The following is an 18746-nucleotide window of genomic DNA, read 5'->3' as shown; positions in this document are numbered from 1 at the left end:
TTATCAGAAACACATTTGCCATTCTGCTTACCCCATGATACAGGCTCTTAAGGCTTCAAGTGCCTGAAAAGCCGTGGATTCAAATGTTGCCCACTGCCTATTTATCAGTCTCTAAGATACAATAGTAGAATACTAATGGTGGAGGCTGTTTAGCTCCCCTGAGTACCTTGCTGAAAAGAGAGGAAAAGAAAGTTCTCCCAGAAATCATCTCGCCAAAAGTAAAAAATCATTTGTCTTTAAAATATTCCCCTCTAGGGCGGCCCGCTGGCCAAGCAGAGGCCACGAGTCTGGCTTGCAAAGTGGAGGGGCCGGACGGAGTGTGTTCTGACAGCAAGCGGGACTTAACATCTGGGAGGTTATAAGCTAACAGCTCTGCTCAGAGAACGGGAGGTCTGGAGGACAACGGGAGGGAGAGTTGTTGAGCCCGGACGACAGAGTGCAGCTTGGCGGGAAACAAAGGCTCTCACCAGCGCCATCTCCCTCGCCCATCCCCCAGCCAAAATCCCAAAGGGAACCAGCTCCTGCCAGGGAACTTGCTCCATCCTTGCAAATACCCAACGCTGTGCTTCTGCGGAGCCACCCCTCCGGCGGCAGCGGGTCTGACTCCCTCCTGCTGCCACAGGGCCCCTCCTGAAGTGGATCACCTAAGGAGAAGCGAGCTAAGCCTGCCCCTCCTGCCCCCGTGCACCTGGCCTATCCACCCCAGCTAATACGCCAGATCCCCAGCACCACAAGCCTGGCAGTGTGCAAGTACCCCAGACGGGCCACGCCACCCCACAGTGAATCCCCCCCCAGGAGAGGGGAAGAGAAGGCACACACCAGTCTGACTGTGGCCCCAGCGGTGGGCTGGGGGCAGACATCAGGTCTGACTGCGGCCCCGCCCACCAACTCCAGTTATACACCACAGCACAGGGGAAGTGCGGTGAAGTTCCGCACCACTCCAGGGACTATCCAAAATGACGAAACAGAAGAATTCCCCTCAGAAAAACGTCCAGGAAATAACAACAGCTAACGAACTGATCAAAAATGATTTAAACAATATAACAGAAAGTGAATTTAGAATAATAGTCAAAAATTAATTGCTGGGCTTGAAAATAGTATAAAGGACAGCAGAGAATCTATTGCTACAGAGATGAAGGGACTAAGGAACAGCCAGGAGGAGCTAAAAAAATGCTATTAATGAGCTGCAAAATAAAATGGACACAACCACAGCTTGGATTGAAGAGGCAGAGGAGAGAATAGGTGAACTGGAAGATAAAATTATGGAAAAAAAGGAAGCTGAGAAAAAGAGAGATAAAAAAATCCAGGAGTATGAGGGGAAAATTAGAGAACTAAGTGATACACTAAAAAGAAATAATATACGCATAATTGGTATCCCAGAGGAGGAAGAGAGAGGGAAAGGTGCTGAAGGGGTACTTGAAGAAATCATAGCTGAAAACTTCCCTGAACTGGGGAAGGAAAAAGGCATTGAAATCCAAGAGGCACAGAGAACTCCCTTCAGACGTAACTTGAATCGATCTTCTGCACGACATATCATAGTGAAACTGGCAAAATACAAGGATAAAGAGAAAATTCTGAAAGCAGCTAGAGATAAACGTGCTCTAACATATAAAGGGAGACCTATAAGACTCGTGACTGATCTCTCTTCTGAAACTTGGCAGGCCAGAAAGGAATGGCAGGAGATCTTCAATGTGATGAACAGAAAAAATATGCAGCCGAGAACCCTTTATCCAGCAAGTCTGTCATTTAGAATAGAAGGAGAGATAAAGGTCTTCCCAAACAAACAAAAACTAAAGGAATTCATCACCACTAAACCCGCCCTACAAGAGATCCTAAGGGGGATCCTGTGAGACAAAGTACCAGAGACATCGCTACAAGCATGAAACCTACGGACATCACAATGACTCTAAACCCATATCTTTCTATAAGAACACTGAATGCAAATGGACTAAATGTGCCAACCAAAAGACATAGGGTATCAGAATGGATAAAAAAACAAGACCCATCTATTTGCTGTCTACAAGAGACTCATTTTAGACCTGAGGACACCTTCAGATTGAGAGTGAGGGGATGGAGAACTATTTATCATGCCACTGGAAGTCAAAAGAAAGCTGGAGTAGCCGTACTTATATCAGACAAACTGGACTTTAAATTAAAGGCTGTCGGGGTGCCTGGGTGGCTCAGTCGGTTGGGCGTCCAACTTCGGCTCAGGTCACGATCTCACAGACCGTGAGTTCGAGCCCCGCACCAGGCTCTGGGCTGATGGCTCAGAGTCTGGAGCCTGCTTCCGGTTCTGTGTCTCCCTCTCTGTCTGCCCTTCCCCCGTTCATGCTCTGTCTCTGTCTCAAAAATAAACGTAAAATTAATTAATTAATTAATTAAAGGCTGTAACAAGAGATGAAGAAGGGCATTATATAATAATCACAGGGTCTATCCAGCAGGAAGAGCTAACAATTATAAATGTCTATGCGCTGAATACAGGAGCCCCAAATATATAAAACAATTACTCACAAACATAAGCAACCTTATTGATAAGAATGTGGTAATTGCAGGGGACTTTAACACTCCACTTACAGAAATGGATAGATCATCTAGACACACGGTCAATAAAGAAACAAGGGCCCTGAATGATACATTGGATCACATGGACTTGACAGATCTATTTAGAACTCTGCATCCCAAAGCAACAGAATATACTTTCTTCTCGAGTGCACATGGAACATTCTCCAACATAGATCACATACTGGGTCACAAAACAGCCCTTCATAAGTATACAAGAATTGAAATCATACCATGCATACTTTCAGACCACAATGCTATGAAGCTTGAAATCAACCACAGGAAAAAGTCTGGAAAACCTCCAAAAGCATGGAGGTTAAAGAACACCCTACTAACGAATGAGTGGGTCATCCAGGCAATTAGAGAAGAAATTAAAAAATATATGGAAACAAATGAAAATGAAAACACCACAATCCAAATGCTTTGGGATGCAGCAAAGGCAGTCCTGAGAGGAAAATACATTGCAATCCAGGCCTATCTCAAGAAACAAGAAAAATCCCAAATACAAAATCTAACAGCACACCTAAAGGAACTAGAAGCAGAACAGCAAAGGCAGCCTAAACCCAGCAGAAGAAGAGAAATAATAAAGATCAGAGCAGAAATAAACATAGAATCGAAAAAAACTAGAGCAGATCAACGAAACCAAGAGTTGGTTTTTTGAAAAAATAAACAAAATTGACAAACCTCTAGCCAGGCTTCTCAAAAAGAAAAGGGAGATGACCCAAATAGATAAAATCATGAATGAAAATGGAATTATTACAACCAATCCCTCAGAGATACAAGCAATTATCAGGGAATACTATGAAAAATTATATGCCAACAAACTGGACAACCTGGAAGAAATGGACAGATTCCTAAACACCCACACCTTCCAAAACTCAATCAGGAGGAAATAGAAAGCTTGAACAGACCCATAACCAGCGAAGAAACTGAATCAGTCATCAAAAATCTCCCAACAAATAAGAGTCCAGGACCAGATGGCTTCCCAGGGGAGTTCTACCAGACGTTTAAAGCAGAGATAATACCTATCCTTCTCAAACTATTCCACAAAGTAGAAAGGGAAGGAAAACTTCCAGACTCATTCTATGATCCAGCATTCCTTTGATTCCCAAACCAGACAGAACCAGTAAAAAAAGAGAACTACAGGCCAATATCTCTGATGAATATGGATGCAAAAATTCTCAATAAGATACTAGCAAATCAATTTCAACAGCTTATAAAAAGAATTATTCACCATGATCAAGTGGGATTCATTCCTGGGATGCAGGGCTGGTTCAACATTCGCAAATCAATCAACGTGATACATCACATTAATAAAAGAAAAGATAAGAACCATATGATCCTGTCAATCGATGCAGAAAAGGCTTTTGACAAAGTTCAGCAACCTTTCTTAATAAAAACCCTTGAGAGAGTCGGGATAGAAGGAACATACTTAAAGATCATAAAATCCATTTATGAAAAGCCCACAGCTAACATCATCCTCAATGGGGAAAAACTGAGAGCTTTTTCCCTGAGATCAGGAACACGACAGGGATGTCCACTCTCACCGCTGTTGTTTAACATAGTGCTGGAAGTTCTAGCATCAGCAATCAGACAACAAAAGGAACTCAAAGGCATCAAAATTGGCAAAGATGAAGTTAAGCTTTCACTTTTTGCAGATGACATGATATTATACATGGAAAATCCGATAGACTCCACCAAAAGTCTGCTAGAACTGATACATGCATTCAGCAAAGTTGCAGGATACAAAATCAATGTACAGAAATCAGTTTCATTCTTATACACTAACAATGAAGCAACAGAAAGACAAATAAAGAAACGGATCCCATTCACAATTGCACCAAGAAGCATAAAATACCTAGGAATAAATCTAACCAAAGATCTAAAGGATCTGTATGCTGAAAACTATAGAAAGCTTATGAAGGAAATTGAAGAAGATTTAAAGAAATGGAAAGACATTCCCTGCTCATGGATTGGAAGAATAAATATTGTCAAAATGTCAATACTACCCAAAGCTATCTACACATTCAATGCAATCCCAAGCAAAATTGCACCAGCATTCTTCTCGAAACTAGAACAAGTAATCCTAAAATTCATATGGAACCACAAAAGGCCCCGAATAGCCAAAGGAATTTTGAAGAAGAAGACCAAAGCAGGAGGCATCACAATCCCAGACTTTAGCCTCTACTACAAAGCTGTCATCATCAAGACAGCATGGTATTGGCACCAAAACAGACACATAGACCAATGGAATAGAATAGAAACCCCAGAACTAGACCCACAAACGTATGGCCAACTCATCTTTGACAAAGCAGGAAACAACATCCAATGGAAAAAAGACAGTCTCTTTAACAAATGGTGCTGGGAGGACTGGACAGCAACATGCAGAAGGTTGAAACTAGACCACTTTCTGACACCATTCACAAAAATAAACTCAAAATGGATAAAGGACCTGAATGTGAGACAGGAAACCATCAAAACCTTAGAGGAGAAAGCAGGAAAAGACCTCTCTGACCTCAGCCGTAGCAATTTTTAACCTGACACATCCCCAAAGGCAAGGGAATTAAAAGCAAAAATGAACTACTGGGACCTTATGAAGATAAAAAGCTTCTGCACAGCAAAGGAAACAACCAACAAAACTAAAAGGCAACCAATGGAATGGGAAAAGATATTTGCAGATGACATATCAGACAAAGGGCTAGTATCCAAAATCTATAAAGAGCTCACCAAACTCCACACCCAGAAAACAAATAACCCAGTGAAGAAATGGGCAGAAAACATGAATAGACACTTCTCTAAAGAAGACATCCGGATGGCCAACAGGCACATGAAAAGATGCTCAATGTCGCTCCTCATCAGGGAAATACAAATCAAAACCACACTCAGATATCACCTCACGCCAGTCAGAGTGGCCAAAATGAACAAATCAGGAGACTATAGATGCTGGAGAGGATGTGGAGAAACGGGAACCCTCTTGTACTGTTGGTGGGAATGCAAATTGGTGCAGCCACTCTGGAAAACAGTGTGGAGGTTCCTCAAAAAAGTATAAATAGACCTACCCTATGACCCAGCAATAGCACTGCTAGGAATTTACCCAAGGGATACAGGAGTGCTGATGCATAGGGGCACTTGTACCCCAGTGTTTATAGCAGCACTCTGAACAATAGCCAAATTATGGAAAGAGTCTAAATGTCCATCAACTGATGAATGGATAAAGGAATTGTGGTTTATATACACAATGGAGTACTACGTGGCAATGAGAAAGAATGAAATATGGCCCTTTGTAGCAACATGGATCGAATTGGAGAGTGTTATGCTAAGTGAAATAAGCCATACAGAGAAAGACAGATACCATATGTTTTCACTCCTATGTGGATCCTGAGAAACTTAACAGAAACCCATAGGGGAGGGGAAGGGAAAAAAAAGAGGTTAGAGTGGGAGAGAGCCAAAGCATAAGAGACTGTTAAAAACTGAGAACAAACTGAGGGTTGATGGGTTGTGGGAGGGAGGGGAGGGTGGGTGATGGGTATTGAGGAGGGCACCTTTTGGGATGAGCACTGGGTGTTGTATGGAAACCAATTTGACAATAAACTTCATATATTGAAAAAAAAGGAAAGAAACTGAAAAAAAAATAAAATGATTTGCATTATTAAAAAAAATATTTCCCTCTAAAGAAGGAGATTCCAAAGGCTTTTTCCATGTTCCAGATAAATCCCTCAAGCTGACTTTGAAGTCCCTTTACTCAGCCTGGCCTTCAGTGCTAAAGTTGAATGATTAAGACCCTTTCCAATGTAACTATGCAATTAACTGTCAAGAACTTCCAGGTTTTTAGAAGACGGTGTTCCTAAATGCAAGGGGGGAAGACTGTGTTAGTAACTTTCATACAGTGTCGTATAACAATGTTTCAGGGAACCTCAGCTGTACCGAGCATACTGAAACAAAGTATGGTCAGAGAAAAGGTGTTCACTTGGGTTTACGTCCATCACTTCCAGAGCTGATCCCAACACCAAATAAGGGAGTGTTTAACAACAACAACAACAACAACAACAACAACAACAACAACAAAGAAGGGGGCAGGAGAGGATCCAGAAGAGTCCAGCCTCAAAATGCTTGAAAACCATTCATCTAGAGATGCTCAAGGGGCCTCCTGGTCTTAGAATATTGTTTATTCTTTGATCGTTTAACATGAGGAACTAGGTTGATGTTACCTGGAGGCATAAGCTCCTGGGCTAATAATTAGCACAAATTCAATTTGGAAGAGGTTTCTCTGAGGACCGAAATAAATGCTTGCGACTAGCTGATAAATTCAACTCAATCCATGCTTGTATCTTGAACCAAAAAGTAAGTGGCAGAGGAGCCTAATCTTTTGAAGCAGCAGCTCTAAAACACGGTGATGATCTTCAAAGTTGGCCAAAGCTGCCTTACATCAGGTTTTATCACTACACCCAGTATTTTGTGCATGGAAATGTCCTTCTGTGTCTCCTACTTGGGAGATCTAAGGGTGTAAGAGAGCATCATTGTCTAAGGTTAAATTTGGATTCCTCCCCAAACCTAAATATATTCCTGGTCTTTCCTTTGATCTTCTTCCTACACTTTTCTTTCTCTCCTCCAGTGCTACTTTCCTTCTCAGTTCCCATCCCATCCCTCTTCTGATTTGTTTATTACAGTCAGACACAGATTTTAAAGGCCCACCTCCCTGTGCATTCCTTAGGCAGTCATGACCTCTCATGGCCAAAACCAATTTTTACTTTAAAGAAGTCTCCCTACCTGTGGCATGTCACAAAATTACAAATGGCTAGAAGTGTTTTACAGGTTAGAAATCCCTGGGAAACAACACTGTAAGCTAGAGAGAAGGCTACGCCTAGTGAATCTTCAGCCTTCTCCACTAATCTTAAGAAGAACAATGATTTTATGGAGACTTAAAAGGATTTTAATTCGATTACTCTCCTGTAGAACGTCCAAATCTCTAACAGCTTTTTGAGCTATATGGGCAGTGACCAGGCTTACCTGTTTTGAGGAGTCTTTTTCTCTCAGGATCTTCATCTCCTGGTCAATGCTCTCAATCTCTTCTAAGCTGATACCAATCCACCTTTGAAGGTGAAGGAGGTAATATTCACGAACACGCTCATCATCTGCTTGACCACTTTCCACAGCAGATTTCAGTGCGGACAACCTATGCTCCACCTCCTTCTTCTGCTTGTATCTGTTGCACAGAAAAGCATTACCCATGAACTCAAAAATAGAGCGCTATTCCATCAAAGGAGGCCACAATAAGAGTTTACCTTTGCTGATGACCAGGCAGTGAGTATGCCGGTTTCCCCTTTGGCAAAAATACAGATTCTATACCCCAGAACTCACCACCAGGGCAGTTCCCTCAAGACTGCAAGGCAAGGAATGGATGAATAGGGGCTCAGAAATACATTCTAAAGCTGGAAAATTACAGATATAACCTGATCTGAGCAACTCCTCCCATCATCTTGCAGGTGGAAGCTCAAGGCTTACTAGGTTAATTACTTAGTATCAAACAATGTCCACTTGGGAAGTACCACTTCAAGGAGTCACAGATTGCAAAACAGTCCCAGCTCTTCTGGCTCATCCTTTTGCTAAGGGAATCATATGGTTTGAACCAAGGAAATACTCTATTATATTTTTCTCAAGTACAAGGTGCTACACTAAGTACTTTTATTTACACTATCACATTTTTTAAAAGGTAAGCTTTATGCTTAACATGGAGCTTAAACTCACCATCTGACCCAGCCAGGTGCCTAATATAAAGACTCACAACCATCCTGCTTGCCTTTTTCAGGATACATTCTACATGTCATCTATCATTCATCTGAAAAATATTTACTGAGTACCTATTGTGTGACAGGCACTCTTCTCAGTGCTGGATATACAGCAGTGTATACAACAAAGTCCTTGCTCTCCTGAAGCTTTCATTCTAGTGGAAGCAGACAAAAAGAGATGATGAGTCAGGTTGTGATAAGTGCCATGAAGCAGCAGCAAAAAGCAAGGTAAGGTGAACAGAATGATGGCATAGAAGTAGAACTGCTATTATATACAAGGTGATCAGGAAGAGGTGACATCTGAGCAAAGACTTCACTAAGGAAGCAAGCCATGCCAATATCCAAAAAAGTATTCTAAGGTGGAAAAGCAATACGAAGGTCCTGGAGTGGGAGAGAGCCTGACTTGACATGTTTGCAAAACAGATAGGAGGCCGGTGTGGCTGGCGTGAAGAAGAATGACAGTAAATGAGGTAAGAGAGATAGCCAGGACCACAATTTGTAGAACCCTGTGTGCTCCAAGACCCCAAATATTAAACACCAGGATATTTTGAGATAGGAAAGCCACGGGAGGCTTTTGAAGAGAACACATGACATAAATAGAGTGACATGAAAATTTTTTTTATAAGGGCCAGTCTGGCTGCTGTACTGAGTATAGAATGTGGGGCGGGAGGTGGGAGGCAAGGATGGAAGCAGGGACATCAATTAAGAGGATATTGCCACAATCTAAATGAGACAGTGACTTGAAACAGGGAGGTGGAGAGATGTGGATGTATTTAAAATAGAAAACAGATTTATTGGATGTAAGGGCTTGAGAGAGAAAAGTCAAGGAAAAGAATCTGGAGTTCTTAACCTGAGGTCCATGGATAGAGTTTGAGGGGAGGAGGTCCTTGAATTCCCTGAAATTTAATATAGAATTCTACCTTTTTATTTTAAAAATTTTTTGGCCTGGGAGAGATCTGTAGTTCTTATCAGATTATCAACAAGGTCCATGACCCATGTAAAATCAAGAACCACTGCTTTGGAGACATTCTTTATTATACGAACTTTTAGGATCTTCTGATCCTTTTACCCAAAAAATGGGGCAGTTTATATGTTACAAATAACTGTCACAGCATCGTCATTGGCAGCTTCTGAGCAAAACAGCACAAAGGTCAATTCCTAGTTCATGAATGCTATTACAGACATTGCTTGAGAACATTTCATTCTGGTCCCAATCCTACCCCCACCCTCTTTCCTGGATGTACCTACATCAGGAAAAAACATACCAGGGCCTTAGAATGTATACAATCCAGGGTAAATTCTGGGTCAGTTTACTGGTCCTCTGAGTAACGTTCTTGTGCTTCCTCTCCCATTATCTGAATGCAGTGTAACCGTGCTCTCCAGCTGCTTCTTCACTTCCTCACTCCTACAATTTCACTCCTTGTCATCTTTGAAACTTCTAGCTCTTCCACTCCTGCTTTTTTGGCCAGCGTTTTTAAAACCGTTTTGTCTTAGTAAAAGAACCCTTTCTTCTTCCTCTCCTTCCTCTCCTTCTCCTTCTTCTTTAAAGTAGGCTTCACACCCAGCGCGGAGCCCAATGTGGGGCTTGAACTCACGACCCTGAGATCAAGACCTGAGCTGAGATCAAGAGTCGGACCCTTAACCGACTGAGCCACCTAGGCACTCCAAGAACCCTTTCTTCTTGTGAGAGTTTATTTGGAACTCCGTAAGTAATAAACAGATAAAAATCCACCCTAGTTAAAATAGAGGAGGGCTCCCAACATCCCCCCTTACCCAGGCACTGTGGTGGAATCTTACAGCTCCAAGGGACAGATTGAAAATCACCATCCTAGACCTTCAGCACTGTTCTAGATTTCCCATGGTGAGCCATTACATGGAAACACTCCCTACCACCCTAGGATCCCCGATGCCTGTCACCCTTCTGACTCTGGACAACTTTCCCCATTCTCTTTTTCTGGTCTCAGGCTGCTGCAGAGAGCTCATGAATTACAGATTTGTGTCAAATGAGTCAACAACAAATTCAAATGATCAAACTTTGGCCAAGCGGTCACTCTTGCTCATCTCTTTTTGTTCATCTTTTGTGGATTCCATGCCACCATCACACGTGCCAGATGGCCAGACAATGGCCATCGATCTCCTTCTTTCCCTTAAAATCTCTGTAGTTTCACCTTTTCTCCTTCCCTCGTCTTTAAGGAGCTAATGCTGTTTTTACCAGGGCGATGTCTTTACCATTCCACTTTTGCTATCAAACCTGTCACTACCCACATTTTCCCAGGACTCACGCTATCAAACATCCTGGCATCAGCAGTTACAATTTTTCACTCTACTGGTGCCTTTCCCCCATCCTAGAAACACCTTCCTTCAATCCACAGTCTATCCTTTCAAATGACCATTCTTCTCTTTCTGTGCCTTGCTGGAATGAGCACGAGAACTGGGAATTTGAAGATCTGCGTTTAAATCCTAGCCCGAACACTTATGAGGTAACTCTGGACAAACAAATTCTCATATCCCATTTCCTTATCTCTAAAATAGAGATAATAAGCTACATTTCCTGGGGTTGTTAACAGAATCAAATGGAACAATACACATGAAAGTACTTCATAAGCAGCAACAGAATACGAATATTGTTAAAGGATGGGAAAATGGAGGCCAGGAGGGGCTAGATGATGCCCCACTTATTAAGTGGAGGAAATCAGATTGGTCACTCCAAGTCCAGGCTTTATGTGCAATACTGTATTGCTTCAATTTGTCTTATGACTACCGTGTAACTGTTCCTCCCACAGAAATTTCATGTACTTACTATAATCCTCTTGTTGTCTTGGGCTCTAGGGATACAGTGATACAATTATGATACTAAAGATACAATTAGTCAAGGTCTCTGACCTTTAGGAGTTTGCAGTTTACAGAATGACAGATAGTTACACTGTGATAAGTAACAAAAACTAAATGTTACAGTATTTAGGAGGGGAGCTTGGCAGGGAGAAGCTTCAAAGAGTACTTAACATTTGCTCTCTCTCTTTCTCAGGCTTCTAAAAGCACTTCTATCTATACTTTGCTGAGTGTCTTACTTCTGATTGCTCTTTCCCGCCTCTTTCTGCTCCCTTAATTTGCCCCAAGGTTTTATCCTTGGCATTTTTTCCCTCTCTGAACGTTTTTCCTTGGTAAACTATCCATACCCACCAAAAGCTCCTAAAGTTTTAGCACTAGCCACCAAACAGTCTCTTCCCAGTTTTAGTTACATTGCCCTCTGTCTATGGACATGGCTGCCCAGCTGGCACTTCGGAATCTAAGTTCAGTGAATCAACACTAGACCCATCCATTACTTACCTAGCTTCTACTTCTCTATTTCTGTCACAAGAATGGAGGTGCAGATAATCAAACCAGACTCATACTTACTGTCAAAGGTGAGAATCAGTAGAGAGGATATGTGAAGAAACAGGTTTTGAGAGAGAGGATATACCATTTAGGTGTTTTATGTAGGATGGCCTCAGTAGGTAAAGAGGGAAGACTTACAGAAAATAAACAAGGATCTCAACAATGTGTTTTCTAATCATACAAATGTTTCCTGCAAAACTAATGTCTTTGATAGCTGTAACTTCATTTTTATCTCTTCTTCCCAGCTGAAATACTATTATAACATGTCAATTTGTCTTTCTGCCTCTCACTTTCAGGATTCTATACACACATTACTTCCTTGTGCAGACCTCCGACCACAGTACTTTTAGCTTCTGCCTAACTGGACCATTCTGCATTCCCTGTACATACCTCAAGCGCCTTGGGCTTCTGCTCATGTTGTTCCCCCTGCTTGTCAACAATATTTCTTGAGCACCTCCTCTTTGCCAGGCCCTGTGCTAGGCATACCACAGTGAATAAGAGAGAAATAGCTTCTGCCCTCAAGGAGTACACATTCTAGAGTAGAGGAGAAAGACAAAGCCCAGGACGACAGAAAAGTGAGGAGCATGTCATGCAAGGAGAACACATACAAAGACTGTAGTAGGAAGGAACTGGGTTTGTGCAAAGAACTGAAAGAAAAGGCAACTGGGGCTGGAACCTAGCGGAGAGGGTAAGCCTGAAGAGAAGCAGGTGCCAGACTGTGCAGGGCCTCATAGTTAGTGGTTTGGCTATTTCAGGTGAAGTGCTATTGGCCTACACTAAGGTATGATAGTGGAGACCCAGAGAAACAGAAGAACAGAAGATTCGTTTTGTAGCTAGAACTGGCAGGCCTGGCTGGTGGATGGGATGTAGAGATTCAGAAGGGAGGAAGTGAAGCTAACTCCTAAGTGAATGGTGGTGCACTCAATGAGATGAAGACCTGGGTGTGGGGGCACATAGGGAGTTAAAAAACCAAGGGTTCAACTTAGGCCATGTTAAATCTTAGATGTCTGTGAGTCTGAAGGTCAGGAAAGGTCTGGGTTCATGACATAAATGTGGGAGCCATTAGCATAAAGATAACGTTGTTATCTTGTCTGGTAAACATTTTTAAAAAATGTTCAAAGACCAAGCTTTCCAGCCAAAGAAATGCAAGTAAAAACAATGAGATACCTTTTTTGGTTTTCCCAACTGGATTTTCTAAGTGTTAACGTGCAAGCCCAGTGTGGTGGGGCATATTCTAAAACTTTGTTATTGTGGAAAGCAATGTTGCTACCATCAAGTCTTAAAATATTCAAACCCTTTGATCTAGTCACTGGTCCTTCTAGAAATCTATCCTAATGAAACAGTGACAGATGCAGTTAAAGATGTCTGTTCATACCACTACTTACAAGAACAAAACCAAAAGAAACAAACGAGCCCCCCCAATCTATACATAGTCTAAATATTTGACGATAAAAGATTAAATAATTGTGGCACACCTATAGGATGGAATATTATGTAACCATTAAATATCATGGTTTCAAAAGACACAGGGAAATGCTCACAATATGATGTTAGGCTTGAAGAGGATAAAAAAGCTATATATACAGTATTATTCCACATTTATTAACTAAAGTAACTATATATCTGGAAGCAAATACATCAGGAAGTTAACAAAGATCATCTTTGAGTGCCAGGATTAAGGCCTTTTTTTTAATTCAAAAAATATTGGTTTTCCAATTTTCTACAATCAGTATTATTTCTTTTACATTCAGGAAAATCTGTAGTTTCCATTCTTGACCATAATTCAAGGCTCTTCTCAAGTGCATTGCATCCTGAAACTTCATCCTCATCCCTCCAACCAGATGTGCTCACTCCTTGGTCTTTCTCTACAACACTGTATCTCTATGGCATTTATAGTCCTTTTTGGGGTAAAGTATAATTATTTGGATACCAAACTCACTGCTTAAACTACCTGTTACGTGCCAATGAGCTGCCCCCACCTTCTTACAAAAGACATGATGCTGAATTCCACTTCCTATCAGTTTATCCCATTTCCTCAAAAATTATTCACTGTCACTAACCCTGAACTATATATACCACCTGAAATTATATTATTATTTACTAGCTTATTGTCTCTCTCCTCCACCAAAATAAAAGCTTCATGAGGCCATTGACTTCATCTGGTTCTCCATTACCTAGAACAGTTCCTGGTGCACAAGAAAGGCTCAATACATATTGGCCAAGTGAATGAATCAATTTTCACCTCTCTAGACCAGGCCTCTCCTCTGAGCTACATACTACCAGATACCTCTATCTGGAGGACTCCTAAACACCTTAAATGTCTCAATACAAAATTTTTACACTTCCCTATCCCCTGATTTGTTCTTCCTCCTCTATTTCCCATCTTAATGAGTTCCACAAGCCATCTACCTATCACACAAACATGGACATCTTCCTTGTGTTGCTTCCATCTACCCCACCTCTCAGAACTAACTGATCACCAAGTTTTCTGCCGATTCAACCCTTCTAAATAAATCTATCCCATCTCTTCTGCCACTGCTGTAGTGAGGCCTCATTACTTGTGACCTAACTGGATCTAATATTCTCCCTCACACTGCTTCCTAACTGCTACCAGTGTATGCTAGGTAAAATGCAAATATGATCGTGATACTCTTTAAAAAAAACCCAAAACTTCCAGTGAATCCCAGTCAGCAACTGAAGTTTAGGTTCTTTAGCATGGCCTACTGGTAAGTGACATTTATAGACTAGTGACTATGTGCCAAATACTGTGCTAGCTGTTTTATGTGCTCTTATTTATGTTTCTTAATCCTATAAAACAGGTACAATTATTATTTTTACATGATTTCACATGAGGAACCCTGAGGCTCAGACAGGTTATATAAGTTACCCAAAGTCCAATGGCTTACAGGTAAAGCTGGGTCTCAAACCCCACTCTGACTCCACAACCTGTACTCAGCTACTAAGATATAACAGTAGCTGACTTTGAGTATTTACTGTATCAGACACTGTGCTAAGCGCTTTTTGTGTATTTCTCTTTTCATCTTCAAAACTACTTTATGAAGAAAGACCTATTGTTATCCAATTTTACAGCTGGGGAAATTAAGGCACAAGTGATTAAGCAACTTACCCCAAGCCAGAGTGATTAAATGGTGGAACTGAGACTAAAACCCCTCCCCACGTTCTTAGCAGTAGGGCTGTTCCTTCACCTTCCTCACACCCCAAGTCTCCTTGGTCTGGACCCCACAACATTCTTCAGCATCGCTCCTTCCCCTTTTCCCTCACCCCTTTCATGTTCTAGCATCATCTGATTGCTTACAGTAGTTCCCCACATACATTCCAAGCCCAGCACTGTGCTCTTTCATGCCCCTGTAGCTTTACTAACACTATTTCCTCTGCTGGAAATAGTGTTTCCTCTTCCTCTAGATGATACTCCTATCCATCCTTAAACAACTCATCACAGGAGTCACCTCCTCCAGGGAGACTTCTGTCTCTCCTGCTCCTTCTTTGGTTAGGTGCCCTTCCTGTCTGTTCTCACAGTACCTGTGCATTTCTCCATCACATCCTTTTATATTGCTACTCTGTTTCTATGCCTCTTTTCCTCACCATACTGTAAACTCCTCCAAGGTGGAGACCACCCATATTCCTACAAACACACTCAGTTTGTACCCCCAGTGCCTAGCATAGATCCTGGACACTGTGAGCACTCATCAAATGGTTTTTTACACTAAACTTAGAGTAAGCAACTTCAAGCAGCTTCAAGATGAAGCTGTGCAGGACTAACATTAGCTCAGGATGTTACACACCTGAGCCATTACTCAGAACAGAACTTCTCACTCAGTGGACCATAAATGGATTATAGCTACAAGACACTGTGCCCTTCAGAGATATCTACCCCATTGTACCATATGAATATTGCTGTGCTGTGCTGTGGGATATGATTGGGAGACGCTATGCTAAAGAATGTTCTGCTGTTGGCAACCACAGGGTAGCAGAGGTCCGACAGGTATGACCATCTCAACAAAGGCAGAAGCTTCTTGAAAAACTCAGGAGAACTTCCTCTCACCAGGCCTAATGCTCAACAGGAACCAAAAGAGTGACAGACACCACTGTTCCCCTCCCTCCCAAAAACATGCACACACACCCCCACAATAGCACTGCCATTGGGCAGTCCTCAAATTATAGCTATTGACCCACCTCTTTATTTTAGCCTGTCTTTGAGATGCCATTGCAACGAGGCTAGGATAGGCCATGGAGGAACTAGCAGTATTATTATCAGGTGAGTTGTTCTTCGTTTTGGGCAGCTCAAACTCTGCCACATGATAGTATTGGCACTGAGTTAAGTAGTTTAAAAAGTGTTCTCGAGCCCACTGCAAATGATCTAGACGCTTGCTGGGGTTGACTTGTTTCATGGCGAGCGCTCCTTGAAATGCTGGCACCAGCAGGTACTTCAGGTCGGTGGAAGCAATCTCTTCCAAATCTTCATTTCGGCTGGAAAGAGCAAAGAGGAGGCTGTGAAGCCTGGATGGGCAATCACACTGTAGCCCCTTGCTGCCTGGGGGAGGGGAGGGCGGTGGGTGTGCGAAGGGAGAAGGCCCGAGGAACAGTGGCCGGTTTTCTTGAATGAAGGTGGCTGACGGCTCATACCCAATGCCTTTGCAAAGAGTCGACACTAGGGAGCAGAGTCGCGGGATATCAACTATCTCGAAGCCAGGTGGAGAACGTAAACAAGGTACACAAGATCGCAGCGGGAGGTGGGAATGAAAGGTTCCTAGTCCTTTTTAAAAGGGTCTCCTCTACCCACACTCAATGACTCCACCCTTGGTAACCATTATTACCTCCGTTCTTAGCCATTATTACCCTGTCCCCCATACCTGAACAAGTCGAGCTGTGCTAACATTTCAACAGCCTTCTTAAGGAGGTCTAGTCCCTTGAACACCTTATCTTGGATTATCCGGGAACCGGTGGGCTCAGTCGCTACTTCGACTTCGTCCAGAAGCTGCTTGCTGGTTTCAAACAGCTCGGGAAGCCGCGGTGGCAGTAACTCGTCTTCGGCTGTTGCCATCTTGGTGGGAGGAAGGTACGCGGAAAACCTCACTTCCGGGGTCAAAGGCAATCTTGGAAAAGGAGAACTCGGCGAGTGTGAACGAGACCGGAAAGAGCGCCGTATTGGTCCAGTCGCTCCGTCGTTACCAAAGCGTCAAAGAACTTCCGGAAGCCACTGGTTGCAGACACTAGCCACCGGTTCCATAGGCTTATTTTTGCAGGCTGCTGCCTATCACAAGTAGTAGGGATCTGCTAAAAACAAGCAAACAGGCACATCCCTGGGTGCTGTTTTACGGTTTGCTCCTCGTGGCCGACGCCTAGCCGGGATGTTCCGTGGGCTCTGAGCTTAGCCCCGGCCGGACAAGGCTGAATTCACTGCGGGGGCAGGCCAGGCGCACGCCTCACCTCACGAGGCGCTCCCTTTGTTGAGGGGCCGGGGCAGACAGGGGCTCCAGGCGCCCCCTCGCTCCCTAGGTTTGGTCGTCTGTGCGCTAGAGTGCGATGTGCAAAGGGCGCCCCCCTGCGGCTTCCATGCATCCAGCCTCGGGAGCCCCAGCCTTCTCCCAGCCAATTCTGGGGCCCGCCCTCTTCCCATTCACGTCACCCTCCTACACACACACACACACGCACACACGCATGCACACTCTACACCCCTCCCCCGCACCCCTGCGACCTATCGGCGGGGCTCCTACACGCACCCACCCCTCCCTCACACACCCCTGGTAACCTGCAACTCTAGTCACTCCACAGTTTCCTTTCAAAAGTTACTTATTTTGTGAAACCTTCTTTTATACCCCCCCAAGCCACTGAAAATTTTCACTTTCTGTGAATCTGTCAAGACACCAACGACAATGGATTACAGCTAGCGATTTACAACTCTATTTCCCTTACAAGAATGAGTCCGATTAAGTTTTACACCCTTCCAGCTAACCTAGTGCTCAGTGTCCTAAGAATAGAAAAAAAAAGTGGTCGGTTTGGAAAGCAACCCAATCATGCAGAACTGCGGTGTTCAACAGGGTAGCCTCTAGCTACATGGGGCTACTGAGCCCGCGGATGTGGCTATTTTGAAACGAAATGTGCTGTAGGCGTAAAATACACAACCAATTTCGAAAACTTACTACGAAAAAGGAATATAAAATATCTCGATTTTCACACTGATATGTTAAAGTGCTAATATTTTGTATATGTTTGGGTTAAAGATAGGGTTACAATTAATTTCACTTGTGTCTTTTCACTTTTTTAACGTGCCCACTAGAAAACTTAAAATTACATATCGGGATCACATTATATTTCTACTGGACAGCAATGATGTAAAAACAGAACTCCAGGTCTTTGAAAGAAGGGATGTCATTGCTTTGAATGAATCAATATACTGATTGCCTTCGGACACACCACAAGTTGCCCTAGGGGATTTAAGTTAAGCAGAATGCACACTGCCTACCTGGAAAATAAGTTCTTCAACTAAATATATTTTAAACTAACTTTGGTTGAGAAGAAAAAAAATTCATGTGAAAACAACTAGAGGGCAACATAGGACAGTACAGAACTAGGGGATATGCTGTATTGCACAGGCTGTTGGAAAACTAAGAAATGACAAGTCATTCTATGCTAAGAGTACTTCAGAAAGCTTCTTAGACAGGATATGCAGTCTGAGAATTTCAAAGCTGGAAGGGGACCTCAAAGAGCAGAGGAAAAAACTGAGACCAGAAAGAAGTGACTTGCCCAACCAGTTGTGACAAAGCCAGTGTCTTCTATGTTCACTTGTTTTTAACCTACATCTATCTTAGATCGAGTAGGATTTAAAAAGATGGACAGGCCCTTCTAAGTGGGACTCCATGAAGCCCCAAGCTAAAACAGCGCTTTGCAGGAGGGAGAGGGGTGTGGGGCGCACTAAGTGTAGGTTGGAAAGGCTTCCCAGATGATTCTAAGAAACCTCCCCTGACAACCCCCCAGCTTTAGAAGCTGAGGAAGAAAGGTGGCTCT

General features: G+C 42.9%; 1 protein-coding gene across 1 annotated transcript in view; it reads right to left on the bottom strand.

Annotated features, from left to right (window-relative positions):
- Positions 1-17355, bottom strand: part of IGBP1 (immunoglobulin binding protein 1) — a 34095-nt gene extending 16740 nt beyond the window's left edge. Inside the window, exons 1-3 of the mRNA XM_043570223.1 lie at positions 16592-17355; positions 15915-16208; positions 7567-7762 (exon numbers count right to left, since the gene is read on the bottom strand). Of these exons, the coding sequence (XP_043426158.1) occupies positions 7567-7762; positions 15915-16208; positions 16592-16782 (681 nt within the window). The 5' untranslated portion in view covers positions 16783-17355. The remainder of the gene's footprint in view (positions 1-7566; positions 7763-15914; positions 16209-16591) is intronic.
- Positions 17356-18746: the final 1391 nt, after the last annotated feature.

Source organism: Prionailurus bengalensis, chromosome X (genome assembly GCF_016509475.1).
Source record: "Prionailurus bengalensis isolate Pbe53 chromosome X, Fcat_Pben_1.1_paternal_pri, whole genome shotgun sequence".
NCBI classification, from domain to species: Eukaryota; Metazoa; Chordata; class Mammalia; order Carnivora; family Felidae; genus Prionailurus; species Prionailurus bengalensis.
This window is presented reverse-complemented; position numbering and strand designations above follow the sequence as displayed.